Source organism: Eptatretus burgeri, chromosome 3 (genome assembly GCF_056783735.1).
Source record: "Eptatretus burgeri isolate ZD-2024b chromosome 3, Ebu_testis_v1, whole genome shotgun sequence".
NCBI classification, from domain to species: Eukaryota; Metazoa; Chordata; class Myxini; order Myxiniformes; family Myxinidae; genus Eptatretus; species Eptatretus burgeri.
Genome location: NC_140963.1, coordinates 65,723,275 through 65,751,172, shown reverse-complemented (window position 1 = coordinate 65,751,172; position 27,898 = coordinate 65,723,275). Strand labels below are relative to the sequence as shown.

Here is a 27,898-nt window from a genome sequence, read left to right as displayed (position 1 = left end):
AGTTATCCCCAGCACATTGATCAAATTACAAATTCCTGAATGTCAGGCCTGACCAGCCAGATCGTGAAGATTTGTCCAAAACTTCACCTCCACCAGACATCCCTTCAAGAAGAAGAGGACGACAAATGGCAGGTTTTCAGTTTGTGGCACACGATTGCAGCAGGAATTCAAAGAAAAACTTTCTTTTATTCGGCTTCAGTAATGAAAGACCACCAGGACAAAGGGGTTGACATCTAAGGCAGTCCGCTATGGTCTTTCGGCTATAGGGTGAGAAAAATCAAATGAATGTTTTCAATCTTTATACGAGCAGCCTGCGCTTTAATTCCAATCTTATAGTTTCACCACACCCCCACTTTCTCTATAACACATAGCACACTACTCAACCTAGGATAACACAGCAAAATAAATAAATTAAATTAAACTCAAAATATTTACTCTCAAATTGTATAAACTCATTTTAATTGCCATAAATAAATACTGTATGTATAGACATAGATACATATATACAAAGCGGGTACACACATAGTACATGTATACGAGCCATCAAATTGAAGGCATTTACATCCCAGAGGGCCCTTTACAGGCTCGTGTGATCAACTGTTGACACGCGTTCTTCCATCGATTAATCTAGCCAGAGTTAAAGGCAAGTGTTAGGCATTCATATTCACCAAAGAACTTCTACCAACAGCTTTTCAAATACAGCCTTTTTTTCCCCTCCTATCGAATGAGATCAAAAATTTTATTTATTTCTTTGCATCCATATCGGATTTTTATTATCATCGTAATTATAATGGTTTAAAGGAACCCAATTTGTTTCATGTATTAGAAGTGAAAATATCATGGTCGGTTTTGGTGCACAAGTAAAGTAGTTGACAAAATGGTTTAAGTTATAGTTCCCTTGAAGGCTTTGAAATTAGATTATGGAAAGCATGTACACATACTTTGTTATCCTTTCAAAGATGATGATCGATATCATGTAATAAACATGATGATACTTCACAGAAAAGTAGCCTCGACTGATGTCTGAAATGGTCAAAGCCATTCTCATATCTACTATACCGTAACCGTATAATAGCTCTTATTCCTAAAAAATATACTTTGTTTCATTTTCAACTGCTTTTACAATTCTGATTAACTATTAGCTATACACGTTGAGCCAATGAAAGGCAAATTTCAAAATTTACAAATTACCTTGATGAAACGGCTTTTACTATATACAACATATTATATAGCCAAGGACTTCAGAAACTAACAAGTCTGAATATCCACGCCATCCCTACCTCCAGTAAATATCACTCCTCAAGTTGTCGACATTGAACATAGATATTTTGGTTTAAATTGGCTTAGCATATTTTAAAAAGTAAGTCTGCATCTGCAGATCCTTACGTGCACATTTGCAGTGTCTTCTGGACAGAACTATCGACAAAAAAAATGAAGTTTTACAATGAAAGTATGTATAGTGATGGAAGAATGATGCACGTTTTGTTTACAACTAATATATAACAGCATTTAAGTACGAAGAAAACATTTCCTTTTCAGTTCTGAAACCTTGCAAATATGTCATCATCTACATTGCATGCGCTTCTCAAGAATCGTAAAGTTTGTAATCTTGCCTTTGTCATCATACACAAATACAAGGGTGGGAGATGGTGGGCCATTGCATGGGTGGGTCATAAACTATAAATATTACATTTTCTATTTTACGATGATAGTTTATTACATCTTGCCATGGCGAGCATTCGTATATTATAAAGATTTTACAAAGGTATACAAAACACGGAAAGGTGGGCGTTTATCTACTTATTCTGCACAGAAGCTGCACAAACAATCAAAACACAATCTAACCGTATACGCGCATAAAAGGGGTAAACAAATGTTCAGCAGTTCTTGAGTGACAACCATGGCCCGCTCCAAGACCCAAAGTCACGTGGGTATAGCTCCAGAACAGACAGCAAATTCATGAGTCACGCACACAGAATGGGGACACCACCAGTGTTAGGGTGGGGATGGGGTTAAATGTGACACCATGATGTATTGTGCCAATGTAATGTACATGTCTTATAATGTGTACAGAATTAATTACGCCCGTGCACTCGTCACACAGGGAGTATGTGTCCAGACTTGAAAAGTTTAATGTACATGGCATAATATCATCACTATACCTCTCAGTTATAACTGAATATAGCAGGAGCTAAAACGCATTATTTTGTATAATAACGATACAGCAGAGCCTCAGAAATTGCACTTCGCCGTTAAACAATTATATACTAACTCTAACAAGAGGCCCGTGTGCATCATATGCAATATCTCGTTTGATTAAAAAAAATACTTTTATGGAACATTAGAAACATTAACATCGCGAGTGATAAAATCAAGTACAATTGATGTGTAAATGTATGAAGACAGATTGAGTGGGATGGAAGTCAATATATTGTATTTACTTTGCAAAGAATGAAATGCCATTGAAACATAAAATAAAAAGCATAAAATAGTGGCAGCTCTTCATCAAACTTAAGTCAGGAAAAACTTAAACTCTTGGAATTTTTAGCAAGTTTTTTTGTCAAATATAGTCTCTTCTGTCACAACCTCTGAGTATCAAGAGGTTGTCCCGTTGGTTCATCGTTGACTGATGGACACTATACAAGTGCTGCCCATTATACGTGATGAGGAGGGACAGCTGAAGCTTCGCTCGACTTTAGCAGGGGACCTGCTGAGGGGATGAAGCGGGGTCAGGTGACTTGGAAAACAACAACAAAATAAATAAATAAAACAAATGCAAGGATAAAGAGAAGATATAACCGTTTAGGGAACTGTGCGATGCTTCAGAAAGGTAGTGTGTCCAAAAAGAGTTTGTCGAGCATAGGAGGTGGAGGAACGAGGTCCTCGAGCTTCAGGTAGAAGATGCGTTGCAAGCCCTGTGTGCAAAGTGAGCGCAGTTCAGGCAGTTTTCCCAGAAGCCTTGAGAGCTGGGCAGATCGAGCTGGTGTAGGAGTACTGAGAGCTACGTGCTCCTTCAGTGATGTCACAAGGCGCGCCTGCAACTCCTCTACACGCTTGGGCTCTTTGAGGCCGTGTCTCTCTGTGAGTCAGTGGGAAGAATAAGGAGAGAATTGTGATGTGAACACACACACACACACACACACACACACACACACACACACACACACACACACACACACACACACACACACACACACACACACACACACACACACACACACACACGGTGGCCTTGATGGATGCACACTTGCTTCTCATCCGTCAAGCCTGGGTTTGAATCCCAACCCAGCTATAAACTGTCATCCTGTTTTTTTCATAGGCAGGGTGATTCAACATGTGATGTCCCTCAGATGAACGTTAAATGGGAATCCTATCAACCCGAATTAGTTGGTGGATGTTATAGATACCATGGTGTCCTTTGCAAAAAGTAGGCAAGCTATCACCAGTACCATGACCAAATTCCAAATTCCTGCCCTAAAGACTGCTGAGAGAGGGGTGGCAAACCACCCAGCAAGATCCGACGCCAAGAAACTGCTTTGACAGAACCAATGCTCTGTCACACAGAGAATGGTATATCGGATCGGGTTGACACACACATATATATATATATATATATATATATATATATATATATATATATATATATATATATATATATATATATATATATATATATATATATATATATATATATATATATATATATATCTCAAAACGAGTAACGCTGACCCTAAATGCGACATGACGCTGATGTCATGCACATAAATTATGTCAACACATTACACCCAAACTAAGATGGTGTTTGTGTGGTGCTTCAGAAAGGTAATGTATTGCTCCTTTTGTTTAATTTACCCTTCCTGATTGCAAACTCCCATCCAAACTGTTGATCATCAGGGCCGGAACGATGCGTTCGTGTGGCAGACGACACTTGCAGCTAATAGGTCATGCAGCATTTGGTGTCATGGCACATGCATGTATAATATAATATAATATAATATATTATATTATATTATTTATATATATATATATATATATATATATATATATATATATATATATATATATATATATATATATATATATATATATATATATATATATATATATATATATATATATATATAGTAGCCTGGTGTTGGCGCAGTGGTTAGGGCAGCGGCTTGGGATCCAAAAGGTCCTGAGTTCAAGCCCCATTGGGCCACTGAATTAATACACCAGGGGGTTGACTCAGCCTGTCATCCTTCCGAGGTCGGCGAAATGAGTACCAGTATACTGGGCCGGTGTATACCCTGGTTAAAATCGGTGTACCATATCCCTGTGTCATAAGAGGCGACCAGGGTTTCGTCAGGAAGGGCATCCGGCGTAAAACATGTGCCAAATCACTATGCGGATCATACGGATGATCCGCAGTGGCGACCCTTAACGGGAGCAGCCAAAAGAAGAAGAAGAAGATATATATATATATATGAGGCCCTGCGAGGAGGAGTGATGTAAGCGACATTTTTTAATGATCTGATGATGATAGGCTCGGATGATAGGGTAAGGGTTAAAATAGTGCTATATGGCATTAACTCCAAAATGGCTGATGTGTCCCTTACATCAATTCTCATATATACATGTATATATAGATATAATTATATATATATACATATAATTAAATATATACATATATATACATATAATTAAATATATACATATAATTAAATATATACATATATATATATATATACACATATAATTAAATATATATACATATAATTAAATATATATATACATATAATTAAATATATATATACATATAATTAAATATATATATATATATATATATATATATATATATATATATATATAATTCCAGCAATCTCTGTGTGTGTGTCTGTGACCACTGTTTCTTGACAACCACTGGTCCAATCGAATTGAAACTTGTCAGGTATATTGCTGGGGCCCTGAGTATGTGCCTTTTCAAGGTTTGATATTCATCGGACAAGTGATTCCCAAGTTATGGCCATTTATTTACCAAACCAATGACAGGACACGGTGCTTTGATGTCACAAGTCCTGTTTTTTTTGTTTTTTTTCCACGTACGGCCACGCAAGTACAGGCCCGCACTAGTGTGTATATATATATATATATATATATATATATATATATATATATATATATATATATATATATATATATATATATATATATATATATATATATATATAATGTGTTGGCATAATTTATGTGCATGACATCAGCATCATGTCGCATTTCGGGTCAGCGTTACTCGTTTTGAAAGATATATATATATATATATATATATATATATATATATATATATATATATATATATATATATATATATATATATATATATATATATATATATATATATATATATATATATATATATATATATATATATATATATATATATATATATATATATATATATACACATATATACATATAAAAATAACCATGGTTGTGCAACTATTGCAGATTCAGCAGTAACTTAGTAGTCAGGTGGGGACTGATCACAGTCTGAAATTGACCATAAATGTTGACAAAATATAATCAGTAAAAGTTGATAATCAGTAAAAAAAATCAGTAAAAAAGTATCGGCCATGAGTACAATAAATCCATGTGTTTTGTCGGGCATGGGAGGATGTACATTATTGGGGTTTAGATGAAGAAGTGAGTTTACGTGGACACGCATCTACAAAAAGCAACCCCATATTAAAGTAGGTTTTTCCCAACACCTTAACAAAGGAAGTCTGATCAATTTTTGGGGCTGGTCAATGGCTTGGGGCAGCAGCACCACCCTCAGTAATCAAGCAATGTCTGCTGCAATTCTGTTCAGACGCAATTCAAAAAGCTACAAGTCACCGTGTGACGTACATAGCTGTCTCCCCAATCAGCCTCCACCCCCCTTTGTGTGCATCCTATAAAATTGCCAGCAACCCGTTGCAAGTGGCAGCAAACGTGCCACGACGCGACAGAGCCCGTGACGTTGTGAGACAGCAACAGGCGCCATTAATATTCATACCGTCCGCTGGATTTTTAATGAGAAAACTGGATACCGCACAGCACATGCGTCTCACGGGTAAATTGCAACTCGGTGAAGCGAACAAAATCATTGTGTGCATAAATTGGCCATGCGCCGAAATAAAATTATATGCTACTCCCCATGTTAAGATATTAGCAATGCTTCTAAAACTACATCTCACTGTACCCTATTATTACCGCATATACGAGCGCATTGGCATGGTAATGAGGCGAAATTAACTTTATATTCAAAATAATTCAAACGTTTAAGCAAAACGGCAAAATGGCATGTTGGTGATGGAATCGGAATCGCGAAGCAACAGCACAGAGACTCCCTGGCGAGCTCTTGGCAATGCCCGCTCACCGGTATAGCTTTACGCATCATTCACGCATCGATAGCCGGCAAATAATCGGTTGAGGATTGCAACAAAGACGAATCGCTTCGCACTCTTGTTTCAAAGCCCACGCGGGCAGAACCAAAGGTTAACGGTAATGGTCCACGGGCGACTTCAAAACTCATAACTGATGGTAATTCTGATCGGTCAAGTGCTTTTAATGATCATTCATTTGACCGAGGTCGCTTTGTCACCAAGTACCACGGCCATATGAATATACCAAGACTGATGCACGTTGGCAGGTGATGCATGGATGGGGAGACCCGGGAAGCGGTGATTACGTACACTTGCACCAGGCAAAACCTCCCAGGGCCGTTGATTACAGGCTGAACGCATTAATGTGCCAGGGGTGCATTAACCTCGCTCCCAGGCAGCTTCAATGTGCTGCTTAAGGAGACTCAGAATAACACGGAGCTAACTCTATACAGCGTTACACTTGCATGGCTGAGGTTATATATTCACAATATCATGCGCGATTCGTGTTTCCTCCGCAAAATCTGCCTCACTGCAAGAAGCACTCAATTAAATAGATTACAAGCAAAATGTTCTTTTCTCTGATTAATGATCAATAAATATGTGATGTATAAGCAAACCTGTTTGAAATAACCAAATTATGATGGCTTGGCAGGTGCAAAAGTAATTGAATATAATGTACTGACCTACATAACTACAAGTTCCTTTGCAAGGAACTTCAAATCAGGAGGAGGCCATTAGGCCCATCAAAGCCTGTGCTATTATTGGCAACTTAAATGGTTGTTTGTCCGTGCTTTACCCTTTAAATGTTGAGCGTCAATCAAGGAGGCAGCAACTACCATTTTTAAAGTCTTTGGTAGGACTCAGCCAGGATTCGAACTGTCGACCTCCTAGACTCAGAGAAGATTATCTAACCATTAGGCCACCGAGGCTGGACTAAGCAATGCAAGCAGATACTATTTTGTTAAGGCACTGACAGACTATATAGCTCAAAGACAGCATACTCAAATTTGAATAGCGTTGTCTGGATTGAATTCCTGACAAGTCTGGGTTGGATTCATATAAAAACTGTCACCCTCGTGTTTCACAGGCAAGGGGAATTGCATCAATGAGTATACTACAATCCATAAGATGGGTTGACCTGTTTAGTGTTCTTACCTGACCACCGGCAGATGATGCTGGGAACCCTGATTGAAATCACATACAGGAGATGTATTATTGTATTTGTCCTTTGTCTACCAATGTCCTTGCAATTCACATTAGAGTACACTGATGCCTGTTAATGTATATGTCCTACAAGTGATTATATGTTCAGAAGTTCTTTGAGTTTATGTCCATGCATGAAAGAAAGGCTGGCATCACATCTGGCAGAATTTGCTGATGGACTTCAAATATTGTCAGATGACTTTCACATTCGTAGGTGCCAATGAGTGCTGGCACCCTGGGCAATTCCCAAATTTATGCTCTTAGTGGATGTGGGGCGAAATTGCCAGTGAACTAGCGATGGCCCCCAAAGCACTCTCAGTGCGCTAAAGACTGGTGCCCTACCCAGATATGACGATGCTGTCATCCTTAATTTAATGAAGTTAACAAATATGGCTGGTTTGGAAGTGACAAACACACCCGTTGCATTTTGATGAGAGGCTCACAAAGGGCAATATCCAGAAAAAGTTACCTGTGACCATGACTAGTGCAGCGATGCAGGAAAATGCAGATAGGTCCATGTTCAACTCCTGGAGACTGGATGAGAATTCGAGAATGGCATCCAGCCAGTCTCCGAAACCACGCAAGCACTGCAGCCGATGGAGCACTACACCACTGCAGAAAATGAGTTTTCCTTCTGCTGCGTTCGACCTAAACATCAAAGAATGTCAGAATAAGCAGAGAGAAACCGGACATTCAGTGCGTTGTGAAGTCGCCATTGGTGGCACGCCCTCCAGCGCGTGCTGCGCAACAGAGCGCGCGAAAATGATCAATGTCTTTAACACTTTACACGTTTGCATGATAGAATTTGTGTCACGGCATTAAGCACGTTAAACGAATCAGCCTATGTGTTGGAGGATTTAACATTACTGATTAATAACCAATATTTATCTTGGACAAACCAACATCAGAAATGGCGACGATAGCAGGTCGAAATGGAGTGCTCACTTTCCATGAACCATATCAGGTACTGGGTGACTTTAACCTTCATTTCCTTCACATCACACACCATGCCCTGGCATCACAGAGGTAAACACGTGTATTTAATTGTAATGGAACCGAGCTTTGCTGTACTCCAGCCTGCGTTCATTTTCACAATTCATGATGCATGTCCACATTGCTTTGTAAATACAGTCAGCAATAGCATTTACACAAAGCTGTTGCTCCAGCTAACTTATCGAGAATATAAAATGCAAAAGCCATAACCATCAATGACGTTTTGTTGTGTTACTTGATCTGGATAGATTGTGCAGGAAACGTAATGGGGGCGAAGTGCCTGACATATAACACTGTCTGTGGTTTGTGATATTATCCAATGTGCAGTCGAAAAGTGGGGCTGGCAGGAGAGACGAAAAGGTATGTATATTGGCCTCTGCAAGTTGTCTACCCTGGGTTCGAATCGGGACCCAGCTGTAAACCGTCACCTTGTTGTTCCATTGATGCTTCACCCATGCAGGGTGAGGAATCAACGTGTGTGCTATCTATCGGGTACGTGGTCAGCAGGAGGAACCGTCTACCAGCACTAGTCTCTGATGGACGCTAAATACCCCATGATCTCTTTCACGAAGAGTAGGCGAGTTATTGCCAACACCTTGACCAAATTTAAAATTCCAGTCCTGGCTACCTGGTTCGCAAAACACTTGGGGCAAAAATCGTTCTGTGGCTGACCCCACGAGCAGGTGGGAATAACTGTACCCATTAAATTAGTAGTAGTAGTTATAGAATAGTCAAAAAAATAGGAGAAAATTTAATTGCATCCATCATGCAAGAACAAATGAGTACGGCGGTCCGGAATCGACAAACGCACCCATTGTATTTTGATAAGGAGAGACTCCAAAAGGGCACAAGTGAGCTTGATGAAATTCATTAAATTGCTGCAAAACACTTACAATGAACTGTGACATGTAATCATTTACAATGAGGTAATCCACATATTACATGTGAAAAAAAATTTTTTTTTTCACCTTTCCTCCTCCAACTTGCATGCTGCATAAATGCTGTTTTGCTCTAAATACCTTTTCCTGTACTCTCCCTTTCCGTACAAACATCCTTCCTCTCACAAGTCTCTCCCCTCCCTTTTGCCCGATATTACTTTTTATTCCAATAACCCTACTCCTTTGTGCTATAGTAATATAAACACAGCACCAACCATATGGATGTAATACTCGACTGGCTTTTCAGCACAAATCCATAGTCCCACATGTGTGCAGAGTGATCACCATGAAAATATCACTGAACAACATGAACCATCTTGATTTTTAACCTAGTTTACAAAATGAATGCAAAATATACTGCAAGTTACAAGGCTGAATGTCCATACGAGTTGGAAGAGCAAGAGTATCGTGATCCAGACCTGTAAGCAAGGCGCAATACAAGTAGCTCCAGAAAGGCAGCATCAAAAAGCAAATCCTGGTCATCTCGCAGTAGCTCTCCAAAGCCAGGTACTTTGTCCACCCAAGAGCGAATCACATCCATGGAGCCAGTAAGCAGGTCGTAGAACTGTTGAACACTCTCAGCGTCTGTACCACTCGCTTGAAACTCACTTGCTGGTTGAAACTGCAAAGAAAAAAAATAGGGCATGTAATTAATGAATATAATTTGCTGTACACTCCAACCATATCCCCTTAAATTTTCAGAACAAACCAGCTTTAAACTGTCCCACAAGTGTGCAGCGGAGTAAACTGCCATCACCAAGCAGGTCATTGCAAAATCGTTATGCAGTCGACTCCACATTGGGTAGTACAGTACCTCATCCCTCTGCTCGGCAGACATTAGCTGCATCTCTATCTCTCTATCTCTCTCTATCTCTCTCTATCTCTCTCTATCTCTCTCTATCTCTCTCTATCTATCTCTCTCTATCTCTCTCTATCTCTCTCTATCTCTCTCTATCTCTCTATCTCTCTCTCTCTCTCTCTCTCTCTCTCTCTCTCTCTCTCTCTCTCTCTATCTATATATAAATGATGAAACACTGGTCTGATAGATGGAACATGTCCTTCAATCCTGGAAAATCTCAGTCTCACCCTATCGCTCCAGAAAAATCTCCAAACTAACCCACATGTCTCTTTTCTTGGCCATCCACTGGAAGAGGTTCAGTCTGTTAAACTTCGATGTTTCACCATCAGCCATGTTCTTTCCTGGGCCAACCACATAGCAAAAGGTGACCCCCAAAGCCAGCCGCATACTGGAGATCCTCCGCCAATCCAAATATTTCCATGGAAAATCAGCTACCCAGAGTCTGCAATGCCTTTACCCATAGCTCGATGGAACATTGCATTCTGCTCTGAACTGGTGCCACAGAATCATTCTATGGTGCCCTGGATTCTGTGGAATCAAAAGACTTGAAAATGATTGGAATCTCCCTTGATGAGGCTGAAGCACAAGGTCTGTTACTCTCACATCGCAGGCAGGTCGGTCATCACCGTTTGCAACTGTATAATTTCTGATAGTCGTAATACCCGCTCCCTTTGGGAACATGGTACATATGCAAAACGTGGTGGAAATTGGCCATCCAGGCGAAAATTGTAAGTCAGGTCCCTACCCTTGCCGGTGGAAGGTGAGGAGTTGGGGGGGGGGGTAGTTGTGCCCATTAGCTGACTCTACCTCCAGCATATATGCAAAATTTGGTGGAGATTGGCCTAGAGGTGCCTTTTAAAAATTATTATTGTGCATGCACACTTTATATTTCATTGTACAGTATCGGCTATTCATAAAATATAATATAATAAGGATTGCTGTAAATTAGATTAATTGCACATCATTTATTTAACTTTATTTTTAAACTGTAAACCTCCAAGCATGGTTCCCATACCTAAAGTGAGAACCTTAACCTATAAGCAATTGACTAGTTTCCCAACCATCGAGATCAACAGCTGGGCACCGTTCTTCCTCGAGGTTTCGATCCTTTCATCTCAGAACCTCTCCAAATGGCGAATCCACAACCTTGGTCATGGAACCACATCAGTGGATCTACAACCTCAGTTGTGTCCAGGCAGTCAGTCCAACCATCAAAGCAACATCACCAATCAAACTTTACTCGCTGGAGGATTCAATGGATTATCACATATTTATAACTCTCATCACACATCTCATTACATAATAATACATGAAAAAAAACACACACACACACACACACACACACACACACACACACACACACACACACACACACACACACACACACACACACACACACACACACACACACACACACACACACTTCTCCATTCTATGGAATGACCTTCCAGAGGCTGTTTTTGTCACACTTCCCTTCAGAGCTTCAATTAAGCAATGCTTCAAGTTGAGATCATAGGTCAGAATTGGAGTTGTCAAGAGATGCGGCAGATCCCTTGTCATCCCCAATTTGGTCCTGCGATCTTTATTACCCCCATTAACCTTTCAAACCCAACCATCTTCCTTGCTAGTTTCAGTGCTTCCTCCCACCAGCATCCTTCTCCTTTTTTCTTGTCCATTAACTATCTTGATGTTTGTCCCACTCTCAATTCCACCTTGCTCTTCCATGAGCCTCGCTCCTATAAAGCAAAATAAATAAAGAAAAAACATGTTGTCTCACCTTCCATAGCTAATCAGTTTGGGGGAAGGAACAGTGGTCTCCAATAATTCATGTAAGCAGCTCCTATATTTGAAAAGCACAGAATGTTATCTAATCCCTCAGGGGGGGGGAACCAATGCCCCCCCACCCATTTAGAGAGAACATCCTCCTCCACTACCCCCCCCCCTAAATGCCCAGAACGAACTGACGCCATCACCCCTGCCTGTGGGAAGGGAGACTGACATCCACACCCTCAGGAGCAAACCCATGCTCCCCCACACCATGCCCATCGGAAGAGAACGGACACCTCCCTCCCCCCACCTCAAGCCCATTGGGAGCGAACTGACATCCCAGCCACACCCCGCATGTGGGGAGCAAACAGACACAACCGCCCCACCCCCCACCCACTACCCATTGGGAGTCAAGCAATGCCCCCTACCCCCTGCAGGGAACGAACTGACACCCCAAACCCATGCCCATTGGGAGCGAGCGAGCCGATATTCCCCTCACCCTGCTTTTCGGAAGTGAGTCAATGCTCCCCACCCCTGCCTGTTGGGAGTGAACCGACACCCTCCAATCCCCGCAAACGAACCCCACCCCCCCACCCCCTGCAAGGAGTGAACCGGTGCTCCCACCACTTCCCGCCTATATGGAATGAACTGACACACCTACCCATCCACTACCCAATGGGAGCGAACGACACCGCCACCCCCTGCAGGAAGCGAACCAACGTCCCCCCCTCCCTCCCGCAATGCCCAGGAGCGAGGCAATATCCAACCCCCCCCACCCAATGGGAACAAATTTATGATGCCCCCCTCCTCCAGAACAAGCGAACCGATGCTCCCCCTACCCCCATGCACATTGGGAATAAAGCAACGCCCACACTAACCCCTGCCCATTGTGAGCAAACCGATTCCCCCGTGCAAGACAGGAGAGAACTGACGCCCAGCCCCCCCCACCCACCCACCCCTCAGGAGCGATCGGACGTGCTCCCCCGCCTGTTCAGAAAAAGTCCATGCCCCCTCCCCCTCCCCCCAATACTCCCCTGGGCAATGGCAGTGACGGGAGAGAGCCAATGTCCACCCCCCCAATGTGCGTCGGAAGAGAGCTGATGCTCCGCCCTCCCCCTTGGGTGTAGGGGGAGAGCCCACACTCCCCCCGGTAGGGAGAGCCAACGCCCCCCCCCCCAGTGTAGGGAGAGAGCCGACGCTCTCCCCCCTCCCCTCGGTGTAGGGAGAGAGCCGACGCTCCACTTCTCCCATGGTGTAGGGGGAGAGCCGACGTTCTCCTGGGTATCGGGAGAGAGCCGATACCTCCCTGGGCGATGGGAGTGCTGTTGGGAAAAAAAACTGATCCCCCCCCCACCGTACGGCTGTGTAAAGCTGACACTTCCCCTGGGCATCAGGAGAAAGCCTCCCCTCAGGTGTCGGAGCAAGCTGGCACTCCCCCGGGCCTCAGGAGTATGCTGGTTCTCTCCCAAGCATTGGGAGGAAGCTGGTGCTCCCCTGGCTGTCTGGAGCAAAATGAACACTTCAGCCTTTGGCTTAAACTGCACCGATATATCAGTGGAAGATTCCTCCTTTATATTTTAGGATCTGGATCCTCCTACAATGTTAGGATCTCGACCTCTTTGGATCTGTCCTCGCTAATCCTGCTCTCTCACTTTGATTCTCTCCAAGCCACCCTCAGGTCACATGAATTCCTCAAGAAACTCTCACCTCTTCCATCCATTGGGACCAAACTCTGTACGGAGTGTCGGTGCTCCCAAAGCAGTCTCCTGGGCTATTGGGTACAATCCTGGATGGGTCTCCACTCTGACGTAGGATACTCGAAAGGCTCAATCATCCCAGAAGCTGGTACTCATTTTGCCGACCTCTGAAGAATTACACCGAGTCAACCCCACCTGGTATTAATTCAATGGCTGAGCAGGATTTGAACTCAGGACCCGAGGATCCTAAGCCCACTACCCTAACCATTAAGCCAACACCAGGCATGCTCTCCCAAAGACTCTCACCTCATCACTCTCCCAAAGTCTAAACTGGTTGCATACTTGCATTTATTTGTCCTCTTTTTCTCACAATTGTGGAATCGTCTCCCTGTGTCCATTATTTCAATATCTTCATATCAGTCATTCGATCGTGATGGCCATCTCTCTCATGCATTCATGATCTCTTCTGCACATGTATTTCTTGTTTCCTTTTTGTTTTTGAACTACCTAACATAAACTAACTGTTTATGTTTATGAACTTTCCCTCTACCTTTTGGTAGTTTGTAAACTTGCTGCCGTTTGTTGTTCAGCTCCTCCATCAACCTCGATACCTTTGTATTAAAAGGTCAAAACTACATCCCCCTTTGCCCTCAGGTCCTTTGTTCCTGTTGTGAAAACTATAATCTTTTGCCTCTCAGGTGCAAACTACCCCAGCTTGCCTCTCAGGTGCAAACTACCCCAGCTTGCCTCTCATGTGCAAATTGCTCTCTTGCCCCTCAATGAAAAACTCATACCTTAAGTCTCACAAGCAAACTGCTCCTTTGACCCTCAGCTTCCTTGTTCCTCTGGTACAAACTGCTCTTTTGCCTCTCAAGTGCTAAACATCAAATTAGGTTCTTAAAATGATTTCTGGAGCCTCCCTATTCCTTTTGAGTATCTCTGTCTTGGCTGGCTAATTAGATCAGCAACGTTGGCCACTTTATTCCCATGCTTGAGGACATAACAGTGCTGTGAACTCATGCTGTGTCCAAAGCCTTGATTCCTGTTGTGATTTCTCCCACATTTTCCTTATTCTAAAAGCTGCATCTCTCTCTCTCTCTCTCTCTCTCTCTCTCTATATATATATATATATATATATATATATATATATATATATATATATATATATATATATATATATATATATATATATATATATATATATATATATATATATATATACACACACATGTTTCAGTTCTTATTATGCCTCCCCTGCAGATGATGCAACCAATATGACTCTGTAGCTGAAATAAGTGGTTCAGATCGTCGCTTGATGGAATGCCTCATTTAATTTACTATGAAATGGTAATTCCGACACTCAAATGCAGTGTTTGCATATCATGTAAAGAGGTCATTCAGATATAAAACTGATGAGAAACATCTACATGGAAGAAAAGCATTTTTCAGAACAAAATCCAGAGTATACAAATCAAAACAATTTGATCATGTGACAGAGATTGTAATGCTGGAAAAAGACAGGATGAATAATCTACAATCACAAGCAATGTATTTTAAAAAAAACAAAAAAAAAAACATCCATCTTGCACTGAAATAGCCATGCTTTTTGGCTCAGCGATAAAAGTAGCCAAGTAGGGCTAAATTTGTTTAGGGCTAAATTTGTGCGTTCTGCTGGATATTATCGCTCTGCATAAGATGAATGCAGTGAAAAGGCAAAACAAAAATTGCTTGCGGTACCAACTGTGAATCATGAGCCAAATTTGCATGCAGGTGTGCATGACATTCTTTATGCACAAGCTCAGGTTCAGATATACATATCTCTCTCACACACACACACACACACACACACACACACACACACACACACACACACACACACACACACACACACACACACACACACACACACACACACACACACACACACACACACGTCTCACCCTCGAGTAATCGAGAGAGCTCGCATCTGGATTAGAGTCCACATGTGCTCTGACAAGCGCACTCAGAAGGCTTGCAGGTGGCGAGGGCGGCGACACATCGTGCGAGTTCTTTGGCTTGGACGGGAGGCGACCGCGCCGGCCCTTCAGGTTGTCCGTGCGCACCACTGCAGGAAAGATAACAGCAAGAGAGCTCAGCGGGCACACCGAACGCGTTCTTCCATTTGCACTTCAACCCACCCATGGCTGCCGCGGTTATACAAGACTAGCTTGTTATCGCACCTGGGTCTCTGACTGCACTGTTTGCTCCTGGCATCGTATGTAAACGCCTCCATGCCACCTTTTGGTCATGGATGTTTAAAGCACGTTTTAACTTCAACTGTGCACGATGCTCGGCGCGCAAAAAAAAAAAAGCAGAAAAAAGTGTAAAACAGGGCTTCGTGCAGGGCAGTAGGAACCTTTGCAGCTCATCCTGCCCTCTGTGCTTGGCCAGTATCACATAAGGGCCTGAAAATATTTTAACACATCTAGCAATCTGTTACCATGTTCTCGAAAGAGCGATTGCTGACTACTTCAACCTTTTCTGCCTTAATTTTTCACAAAAACCCTAGTTTAGCTGTGAATGTGGTGGTGTGAAAATGCAAGGGGTCATTTGCAATCAAATTAAATAAACCGCAAAGGAAAGTGGGGTGGGAGAGGGGGCGAGGGGTTTGGTAATACAAACTTTAAAGGCATTTTTTACAAAACCCCCCAAATGCAAGATAATAATAATAATAATAGTGTGGGTTTGTTTTATTTGGTGACAGGCACTAATGCCTGCAATTTATTTAAGCAATTCATCTTTCCTTATACAAGACAAATGTTTATATCCTTCATAAGTGAGCGTGTAATTGAGCCAAACGAGCACAATTATTTACTCTCGAACGCGTGCGCGTTGTCTCTTGCCTGCTGAGTCCGTACCTTCCTTTACCATACCCACGACCAGACACTTTTGAAAGCGACAGTACTGGCAGCGGTTGCGTCGCCTCTTGTCGATGGGGCAGCCTTTGTTGGCCAAGCAGACGTACTTGGCATTCTTCTGCACGGTCCTCTGTGGGACAGACAACGCTCGCTCGAAATCAGACACCTTGCATGACCGGGTTCAATTCCGCTTCCACAGCAACAGCGATGGACCCGACCGATGTGCTTCAAACTCATCTCATTGATGAAAACATCATATGAAAGCTAAAATGCATCGCTGCACAGGTAGATCAGCTATTTGGCCATCTTGGTTACTCTGCTTGCTTTTCATATTTTTCTCTTCTTCAAATAGCCAATGACCAAAAGCTATGCGGTCAAATACTTTGAAGATAATCATTTTCTCCCTCATGATTACAACGAGCATAGGTATTGCTATTCAATAATGCCAACACCTTGACCAGTACATCGTACGTACGAGGAGAGATGAATTGATCCCGAGTGTAAACGGCATCTTTTTGAAGCCCTTAAAAGTATAACCTCTTCTCAACAGTTTAAACAGCAGCAAAATGAAGTGAAAGAGCTGCGTTCAGATATGTATATATATATATATATATATATATATATATATATATATATATATATATATATATATATATATATATATATATATATATATATATATATATATATATATATATATATATAGTCTACCTGATAGTGAAACATATCAGAACAAAAACATAACTACAGTACATCTGTCATTTATTTTGGCTTGATATTTGGTTAGAATCCGCTCCTTTTGGAGAAATGTGGAAAATCAATCATACGAGGGGTGATCCGTAAGTCTGCAGCCTGACATGCAAAATCCGGTGCTTTTTCAAACAATTTGAACCTTTCGATGAAACAATTGCCCCCATTCCATTTACCAAATGATCGACCTCATGTTTTAATAAGACAATAATCTTCAAGCGAGATTATTAAAAGTTATGTTTCCGCATTACATACATCAACTCAGCCCAATCAAATTAAAGCTTGAAGATGGAAGGAAATGTCATAGAATACCATTCACCCCCCACTCACAATACTGTAATTATACTTTCAGCATCGTCTGCCATCTCGGTTTACAATCATTCACGTGTGACTGTATTTTAACTGCCATTCGCTTGCGCATCACTTCACGGGCACACTTGCCACAAACAAATGAGGAGTAAAAAGGTGATTTAAATGTTCTCTGAGGATTGTGATTCGATGACGTGCGACGGTAATTGACATCGTGCTTTTCAAAAGAACACAGGCTGCACGATCAGCGCTCATTCGATTGGCTTTTATCGTGCGTCAAAAGCACTTTTAAAGCAGAGAACAGCAGGATGGGATGCCTTCACCATCGGTGTGCCGTGACATCATGATCAGATGTCATGGGCAAAAACAATTGGGATTCATGAATGACAAGCTAGCACACACGCGTGCACGCGCGCACACACACACACACACACACACACACACACACACACACACACACACACACACACACACACACACACACACACACACACACACACACACACACACACACACACACACTGTAACATGTGAACACATTCAAAGTCATGGACCAGTATCGACGCCATTGAACGCAGGAGCAATATAAACCTTGATTAGGAAAAAATATCGATTGTTACATCATAGACTGATACGACATATCAGAACGCATGTGACCTCAAAATATTGACAAATATGTAATAATAACATGCATAAGATTGTGATAAAGTTTAGCACGCATGCCCGTTTAGCCACACCATGCTAAAGCATTGACTTGTTTGGCTCACAGCTGGAGCTTCTCATCTGGACAGTTGGCTCAACGTGATGCTCGGAACACAGGTTCAAATCCCATAAGCTGCGTTTATTTGTCCATCGGCTACTCATGTCATTGCAATTCATTTAAGAGCACACAAATGTCTCCCGATATTGCCATCCTGCATGTGGAATACGTACAAGCTCCTCCATGAGAGACTCAGCCACTTTGGTTAAAAAAGGGGACTTTGAGCACATGCTTCAAATACATATTGTACATTACACATGCAGATAAATGAACTGTGGTCCAAAGTGTGGCATGTCTCGCTGGTGAGTTTGATGACAGAGCTCACGTAAAACAGACAAGTGGATAAACTGGTAGAAATAGAGATGGGTGGCAGGTGAAGGATTAATCAATAGCCCTACAGTTAAGCACTAGACAAAGTTGGCGGGACGTGTCTAATTGTTCTGCCTCTTTGTGGGTGTGAAATATATACGGCCCAATAAAGGAAATTAGCATTGGTCGAGAAGAAAGAGTATAGGCAATGTAAATCCGATCCCCTCTACGTTAAAGGTGATAAATCTTTCGTTATTTAGACGTCAATCATGCATCCCGAAGAGGTGCAGAACAGAACAGAACTTCCCGATAATGTTCTATAGGTTTGGCCATGTGATGGCTTGTTTGAAGAGGAGGTTTGTAGCATGGGTGGTTGGTCATGAACCCCACCTTAAAGAATCCTTTGCAGCCCTCACAGGTTCGCACACCATAGTGCTGACATGCCGCGTTGTCCCCACACACAGCACACAGACCTTCTCCCGATGGTGAACTCCGGGGGCCCTGTGTTACTGAGCTCATAGGAGCTTCCATGAGCTGCTGCCCGGGCCCCATTGGGAGCAGCGGGTAGCTTACGGGTGGCCGTTTGCGTACAGGACTTGGGAGAGCAAAAGGGTGTGGTGGTGGGGGTTCCATGATGTGTGGATGATGCGGGTGGTGGTGGTGATGGTGGAGGGGATGGTGGTGATGTGGTGGTGGAAATCCGCCTTCTGTGGCCATTCCCAGTGGCCGGGCAGACACTTCAAATGCTACTTGACAGCTTGAAGCAGTTGGTGTCCCGGGAGGAGACTGTTTAAATGCGAACAGTGGAAAGCGGTGGGTGTCCTTGCGTGGGGGAAGACTGTCCACAATGGAAGAACTGCTGCCCATATAGGCCGGTGGCATGGGCTGCAGACGGCCTGGTCCAGAATCATCCCACAATCCAGCAGGCTGTTGGCAGCGGTAACCAGAGCTGGTTGGGGTAGATGGAGGAGAGTTCTTGAAATACATGGAGCCAGAGGCTTGCAACATTTCATCCGCTTGTGAATGGATGGAAGAGGGGTGTGGAGGGTGGTGGCGGTGGTGATGGTGATGGTGGTGATGATGGTAACCATGCATTGTCATATCCTCCATTTTCACAGACACGTGTGGATTGGGGACCTCCATCTGGTACAAACATGGTGGTTTGATATCATAGCCCGTGCCCGGCGGCCCACCGCTGTAGTTGTCCATGAATGTGCTGAAGCTGGGCAGCGAAGTCGTAGCAGAAATGTCCGGCGGACTGCTCAAGTCCATGGCAAACTTAACGCACTCTGCGTCGCCGTAGCCGCCGCCCAAGGGCGTGTTGTAGTCGCCACTATGGTACGAGTAGTTTTGGCTGGCCGGACTTGCACCTTGAGGCGAGGATCCGTACTGGGCTTGCACGCAGGGCATCGCTGTGGGAGGAAAGCAAGGTAGTGAGCTGGACCACAAGAGAGCCGTGAGCCAGGCTGAATCATGGCCGAAATCACTTTGTTAAACCATAAAGTTCCGAATGTGAAAGCGCTCATTTTACAATGCAATTTACGCCACAAAAGATTGATGTCTGAACAATTAAGTATGTGCATCATACAAATATATTCTCATGGACCGATGCTGATATAACTTCTGAATTAAATTTTTTCTCTTGTGGAATGTATAATTTCTCAGGCCATGATGGATGCATGCTGAGTAATTTAGAATACTTCAAAATTATCCACAGCGCACAGTGCACTGACGCAATAATCAGCGACCTTCCGCGCCCTGGTGACACCAAGGACACGATCTGAGCCATAATCAGGCACAGCGAGCCGTCCTTTTTAAAACACGTCTATGCGAAAGTAAGTGCCGAAAGGACGCAGCGTTGGCAAGGAATTTCCGGCCAACATTTAATCTGCTTTTCTCTCTCGCCATTCTTGCCACAGCCTTGTGGGACCAGAATGCCCACAAGCTGCGCAAGCAGGTCATTGCTCGACCGGGAGCCGTTATATAGCAAACACTTAATATCCTGTTCCACGAATGAACTGGCCATACTTAACAAAATAAAAATTAAAAATCCGTCAACATATAATTCAAAATTGCTTAAGCGATGCGTTTTAAAAGCACGCGTGAAAGAACTTATTGGCAACATGACCTCCGATCGGTCGCACCTGTATGTCACATCTGGCACTGCGCGCGATGATCAAATAAAATTATATGACCTGGAAAAGAAGCATGTTGTTGTCGATCGAAACGAGCAGAATAAAATTATAATATGTTTGAATGAGAACATTTTCGCCAATTTTCAAATAGAGCGGTGATGGCTGCTTTGGCTGTACGAGTAACAACACCTGTATAAACGAGCAGGGCAATTAGGGTAGAGCAACACGTACATATAGAGCCGCATTAAGAAAATTGGAAATTGCACTTTCGTGCACGGAACGAGGGAGGAAATTCGTCAGATCTTGTGGACAAACGACCCAACTTGCGCTTTCAACGCATGTCAGAGGATGCATCGCTCAGGAAATTAATTAGGATGAAACAAGACGGTAAGGTGTGATAAAAAGCGAGATTATAAAAACAATCTTTAACATCGGGTAAAATTATATCTTCAAGCGAAAACACTCAACAATTTACATGAAATTGTATTTTGTGCACAATGATATGTCCAGAATATTAGACGAACGTTTGTTGACGTGCCACCAAAAAGCATCGGATGATGAACAGAGGTGATGTCGATTGAGGGCTCTTATGCAGCTCATTGTCAGAAAAAAAACCCCCTCAGATTTCAATGTCTGCTTGAAGCGACATTTGCTTTCACTCAGCTCTCCCAAGCATCGGAATGAGTGGATCCCCGCAGGTCACACACCTGAGGCGTGTTGCGTGGATAGCGGCTCCACCCGGGAAGCGATGGGGCGAGAGGGAGTGAGAGGGTCAAGCAGGCGTGTAGGAGGGGGATGTCCAGCTCTGACTGCACGGAGCTCTTTGCGCACAGCTGTGGGATTGTCACTCCTTTCTTTGGGCCCTTCTTCGCTCCGTTCTTCACTCTGCTGCTTGGTCAGGGGCAGCTCCGGTCGGACCAAACCTGCAGACACAGGCATGGTTGGCGTGTATCGCGGTTTTTTCCATGTGTAGAGTGTGCTGGGCAAATGCGGGAGGTTTACCTGGCGCAGGGCGGACTGCTCAATCTAATCTAAGAAACCCAAAGTCGGAAAAATAAACGAGAATAGGATAAAGCACGTACGTCTTGAGAGATACTGTGTGTGACAATGACAATCTGTTGTTGAAAGCAAAAGCAAATAATTTCGAAAAAACGTTTGCATCAAATGAGTTCTACCTTCGACTCACCGATTAGTGATAATGAAACAATCACCACAGTGAGGGTCATAAGGAGAGAGGTAGGTGGGGGCGAGGGAGAGGAGGAGAGGGTGGGGGAGGATTGGTTGGACTCGGGAGCCTCAGCCGTGTCTGACACCTAATTGTCCGTAATTATCCCGTGGTAGAATGTGATCACCATGTAACGTGCGTGTGTTCATTATAATTATATATTACACACACACACACACATATACATATATATACATATATATATATATATATATATATATATATATATATATATATATATATATATATATATCTTAGGTACATACATACATAGATACAAAGTCACCATCAGATAGTTGTACACATTTCAAGAATTCATCTTTAACAGTTATGATTGCAGTGGCTCGAATTTATATTCGCTCCAGATCTGCAAGGAAAGGTTTGAATCCAGTTTGAAACTTTAAATTGTCTGACGTCACAATCAAAAAAAAAAAAAAATTCATCAATAGATATACCTCTTAGTTTAAAGTATGTAACATATTTACTTCACTCGTGATTTGAATCAACAGATAGCAAAGTGGAAATATTTTGATGATGCGAGTCCGTGCTTTGTCCGTACAAACCGAGGATTGAAGAAATAAAGAAAGAAAGAAAAAAAACCCGGATAAACGTCGCGTGACTCTTTGCTTGAGGACTTGATCGATTTTTTTTTCTTCTGTTGTACTCAAAATAAGACATTTATGCTTGAACACTTTCAGATTTGAAAGGTACGCTGTGTCCAGGTGCGTGCAATGGTGTGTGCAGGGGGAGGAGGGGCATGGGGGTTGGGGAGGTTGACCTGCCACGAACATGACGTGCTGTGCCTTGTACAAGGTGCGCCACAATTCCGAGCCTCCAGCTCAATTAAAACCGGCTCCATTTCATGGCGCTCCAGCGGCAGTCACAATCGACCGCCGCTTGTCAAAGCTCGGATGCGCGAAGCGTTAATTTGCCTTCGTGGTCTTTGCGGGCGTGCTCACCGTGAACTCGGGTCTAATGGTGCGGGCGGGCCTTCATCATGCCACCAGCATTTGCGCTTTGTGTCTATCGCTCTTAGATTTGACCTGTGGCACAGGTCAAGCACCTTTAGTTGTAACAAAAAAAAAAACTCACAGAGAAGTGAAAATAAAGGATGTCTGAGGATCGTGAGATATTACAAAGTCCAAAACAGCTTAAATACAGAAGTGATGTACATTGAGGGACAAACTTGTATGGACAGACATGAGGTCGCGATGTCGCGATGCCGCGCTGGCCATAAAAAAAAAAAAAAAAAAAAATCAGGTTTCAGTGCTTGCTCATCATGGGAAGTGAAACTTTGGTCACGATTGGTGTGCCGGTTCAGACAGGTTGTGGGATGCACCAGGTCACTGTGATGGCGGACCCACAAGTTTGATTGCAATTTCTGCTCGTCGATCTCGGGTGGTTTCTTCATGTTGGATGGATTCTCCCTGGCTAGTTAAGACTTGCAAATCAGACATTGACACACAAACAAATACAACAATACCACAAATACATTGGCGAACGGCAAAGACCAAAGCAGTTGGAATGTGCAAGCGCGATTATTGTATACGAGTAAACATTAAATGTTGTAGACGCTTATATTAGCAACAACAATTACGCATCCTGTTTATATTTATGGACGTAGCATGAATAATTACGCACAAGTCGATGAAAGAAATGAGTACTGACTTGTGTGCAATTATAAGTGCACGCTGTAAGACTGCAGGGTAAAAGTTATTCTTATTACAAGCAGGTCCCAAGGCACGACGACCCGATACAGTCTCGTCGGGAGGCGCAGCTTCTGGTGCTGAACTTGCTTGACCGGGCACTATAAGAAGTCACAATTTCCGGCAAAGTCACGGCTTCACAGGAAAGGTACGATCGGGTGGTGCGCAAGGTTATATGAACATCACAACCACAACCACAACCATAACCAGTGAGCGAGCGTGAGGACGATCCCGGTGTCGCGTTCTATTTTTTCTGATGCAAAGCATATGCCCGTGCGGTTTGTGGGCGTAATTCTTGTTATTCTCAAAGTGTATCCGAACCAAATCCACTCGCTGCCTCACGTTTATGAACATCCCAATCCACATGTGCAGCCTCAAACATGGTTGTTTGAAAACTTGGCGCAGTGATTGTATTTTGTGCACAATTCTCTAGTTTTTATGTATCTGTGTAATATATATATATATATATATATATATATATATATATATATATATATATATATATATATATATATATATATTTCCTCGATACATGATGCAAGTATTTTCGATGTATAATAGGAAAAAAATGTGTACTTAATGTAGTAGTTGTCATGTACATAGTCGTAAACCCTTAAGCACACGCACAATTCTAGAGAGGCATCTGCACTCGCTGCCAAACTGTGTTGCATGGCTTAGAATCTCGACTCGGCTCGAAACCGTTACCCTTCTGTTTCGTAAGCAGGGCAATGCAGCAACGTGTGTGCCGTCCATTGGTTGTTGCTGAACGTTAAAGATCCCACTGCGTCTTTAGTAAAGAGTAGGTGTGTTACCACTAACACCCTGAACAAATTACAAGTTCCTGCCCAAACCACCACCTTGTGATTGTCGTGCCTAATCAGCCAGCTGATGAAAGACTTGGTCTAAAAACATTCCGCAGTCGACCCCGCAAGAATCTGAGATTAATTGGTGTATTGTTAAAGAACTGATATATATATATATATATATATATATATATATATATATATATATATATATATATATATATATATATATATATATATATATATATATATATATATATATATACATACCTGCTTTTACTCTACACCACTTTTATTGAATTAGCAACTGTATAAGTGTTTTAGCATGTTTGCTGTACCTTCGCAGGGTGAACGTGCTGCAGGCAGTTTCAGTGAAACCCGATTTGAAAACACTTTATAAGAATCACCGTACGTTACTGTGTGCATTATAAAACAAACTATGGGTGAGCTATCATCAAGTCGAACACACACAATGCTTTACCTATTGTGTGTTCGGGCGATTGGACATGGTATTCAAGCCAACAGGTGCAGGCGATACGTCTACTTCCTTAGCACAAGCACGCAACAAGCTTGCCAGTTAATGAAAAGCAAAAGTGCGTCTTATCCGTTACAGAACACAAGTCCAAGTTGACCGTGTCATCGTTGCGTCGCGGGTTCTCCGTTTCGTATTTTTTATGACGATGTCGGCGGGTAACTCAGGCATCTGAGTAGTTGTCGGGTGCAGACGCGTGATGGTTGAAGTTACGGTAACATCACCTTTGTAACGATAATGTATGAAGCGCAAGGGAGCCTCGAGTGTGATGTAAACGCCGAGTCGATTGGCTCTGGACCGATGAACGTTTAAACGTTTGACCACCACGAGTCGAGTCGTGCGTCTCACGCTCCAGCAGGCACGAGTGTTGCAGGAAACGCGCGCAACTTCGCAGGTATCCAGCAGGTGCACGGCGCGTGTCGTTTAAAAAAAAAGTGCGCGAGCGGCTCCCTACCTGCACGGTTATTGGCTTCCGTGTTGACTGTGCATCCGGTTGAAGGTAGTCCGTGCACAGCGGATCGGAGTTCCTCAGCTCAGGAGCTCGGAGACTTAGCACGTGCAGTCACCCTGAAGTAGCGCTCAATGACCGAGGCGAGGGACGTGGGCAGACGAGCTGTATGTTGATGGCAAGTGGGAGGGGAAATATTGTGCAGGGAGCAGTAATAATGGTAGGAAGGGGGGGAGAGATGGAGGGATGCTTGTCGGTCCCGAAAGCGCACACGCACAGCGTGCCCGCGAAACCGACCGAGCGCGGCGTGCGCAGGGGGGTTCGCGCGGCAATCGTGAAATAACACGATTCGCAGTGACGTAACATCTTTCGTCACTCTACTTTCTACCCAATGGCGACGCGGTGAGGTGCTGGCGAGCGCGGACGCGCACGTGACTTGGATGTGCCCAATGGAAGATGGGGTGGGGAGAGGGTTGCGCGCGAGTGTGGCTCGGACGGGGCGACCCCGCGTGACGCACGAGGTGACGCGCACGTGCCTCGCTCTTGAAATAGCCTCCCGCCCCTTTCCTTCCCTCGTCCTCATTCGAGTTCCTTCCCAACTTCGCGCGCTTTTCCTTTGCTGCTCTTTTACATCCGTTCTTTTTCTCTTTTAAAGCTCCCCCCGCACACACTCAACAATTTGCTGTCCATCGGGCCAGATCCATGCCAACCTTGGAATTGGCGTTTTGGGCTGACATAATATGTCCCCCGGCCGAATATAGGCATAGCACATGTATTTATAGTGCCACCGCATGATTATATTCTTAGCCTCTTTTTTTTTTTTCTTCCACTTTTTCCTACTCCTTCACTTACTCGTGATGGTGGTGAGTATTGCCTGTCTGTGCCAGGAGGGATGGTCATGGGCACCAAGGCAGGAGATATATTTGGAAAAGCCTGGATTACGTGGAAAGCACATGTAGAAAGGTATTTTTGGGGGGGAATTGCGATGACGATGTCATAATCTATTTGGGATGATATTGAAAAGAGGAACTTGCAACTGAAGTATAGTTCTTTTCAGTTACATTTTTCACTGACTTGAAAGTATAATATATATATATATATATATATATATATATATATATATATATATATATATATATATATATATATATATATATATATATATATATATATATATATATATATATATATATATATATATATATATATATATATGTATATGTTACACAACAAGATCCGGTCACATCTCAAATGCCATAACTGGAGGAAATAATCAATAGGAATTCTATAAATTGAACCCCATGCTCTTCCAGCCAAAGAAAGCTGCATAAAGCAACCAAGAAAAGCTACACAAGGTATAAGCCCCTTGTTGTTTCAAACACTACCCTGGTTCCTCGACATCTGCAGACATTCACAAGTAGCACATACATGAGAATCCAAATGCTAAAACCGATCCGGTGGCGGAGAAGAGATTCTCATGTACATTGGGATTCTCATGTATGTGCGACTTGTGAATGTCTGCAGCTGTAGAGGAACCCATATTGGGTTTGAAACAGCAAAGGGCTTTTTTTCATTGCATTTGTGCAGCTTTCTCTGGCTGCAAGAGCATGGGGGTTTCTATATATATATATATATATATATATATATATATATATATATATATATATATATATATATATATATATATATATATATATATATATATATATATATAAAAACAGATCATACATATATGATCAATTGTGCTCTACTGTGACCCCCAAAGGAGCGTCTTGCATCGTGAATCAAAGCTTTATGGACAATAGTTCAAAATGCCACAAACAGAGAAAATAACATAATTGCAGAGATGTTTTGTTCTGATGGCAAGATACATGCCCACCACCATTCAAGATGTATGTACCTGCACATTTTTTTTTTCTGATGTACTGTTACAGAACATTGGTACTGCAGAAGCAGGTTTTTGGCCAATATTATACTGGTTGGTTTGCCCTTGTCTTCCCAGCAGTCGTTAAGGTAGGTATTTGGAATTTGTCCATGGTGCCAGCAATAGCTCACCTTCTCTTCACGAAAGACACCATGCGTCCACCAAGCAATGCCAGCAGACAGGACGCCCAGTTGAATGTCCATCCGATCGACGACACACACATTGATGAATCACCCTGC

At 42.8% G+C, this 27,898-nt stretch overlaps 1 protein-coding gene and 1 long non-coding RNA gene across 6 annotated transcripts in view; one reads left to right on the top strand and one right to left on the bottom strand.

Annotated features, from left to right (window-relative positions):
* The window catches only part of LOC147030093 (uncharacterized), a 52,104-nt gene that overhangs the window by 13,661 nt on the left and 10,545 nt on the right, over window positions 1-27,898 (top strand). The window contains exon 2 of the long non-coding RNA XR_015056224.1: window positions 23,979-24,100. This is a non-coding gene — a long non-coding RNA (uncharacterized LOC147030093). The remainder of the gene's footprint in view (window positions 1-23,978; window positions 24,101-27,898) is intronic.
* Window positions 167-27,898, bottom strand: LOC147030094 (nuclear receptor subfamily 4 group A member 2-like). Of its 5 annotated transcripts, XM_085873797.1 has the most exons (9): window positions 27,791-27,898; window positions 21,729-21,944; window positions 19,277-20,298; window positions 16,759-16,888; window positions 15,802-15,965; window positions 9,958-10,160; window positions 8,077-8,255; window positions 2,800-3,079; window positions 167-2,707 (listed from the first exon to the last, which is right to left on the bottom strand). In XM_085873797.1, exons 3-8 carry the CDS (start codon window positions 20,294-20,296, stop codon window positions 2,823-2,825), a joined length of 1,953 nt encoding a protein of 650 aa, XP_085729923.1. In that variant the 5' UTR covers window positions 20,297-20,298; window positions 21,729-21,944; window positions 27,791-27,898; the 3' UTR covers window positions 167-2,707; window positions 2,800-2,822. The 5 variants fall into 5 exon arrangements, with proteins under 5 accessions (XP_085729923.1, XP_085729922.1, XP_085729924.1 ...); XM_085873796.1 differs by having other exon boundaries at window positions 167-3,079; XM_085873798.1 differs by lacking the exon at window positions 27,791-27,898 and adding an exon at window positions 25,742-26,444 and having other exon boundaries at window positions 167-3,079.

Coding starts and splice junctions, on each gene's coding strand:
- LOC147030094 (XM_085873796.1), bottom strand. CDS start 20,296: ATGCCCTGCGTGCAAGCCCAGTACGGATCCTCGCCTCAAGGTGCAAGT. Junction 16,889..19,276: donor GCTGCAAAGGATTCTTTAAG/GTGGGGTTCATG, acceptor TCTGTCCCACAG/AGGACCGTGCAGAAGAATGC. Junction 15,966..16,758: donor CGTGGGTATGGTAAAGGAAG/GTACGGACTCAG, acceptor TCTTTCCTGCAG/TGGTGCGCACGGACAACCTG.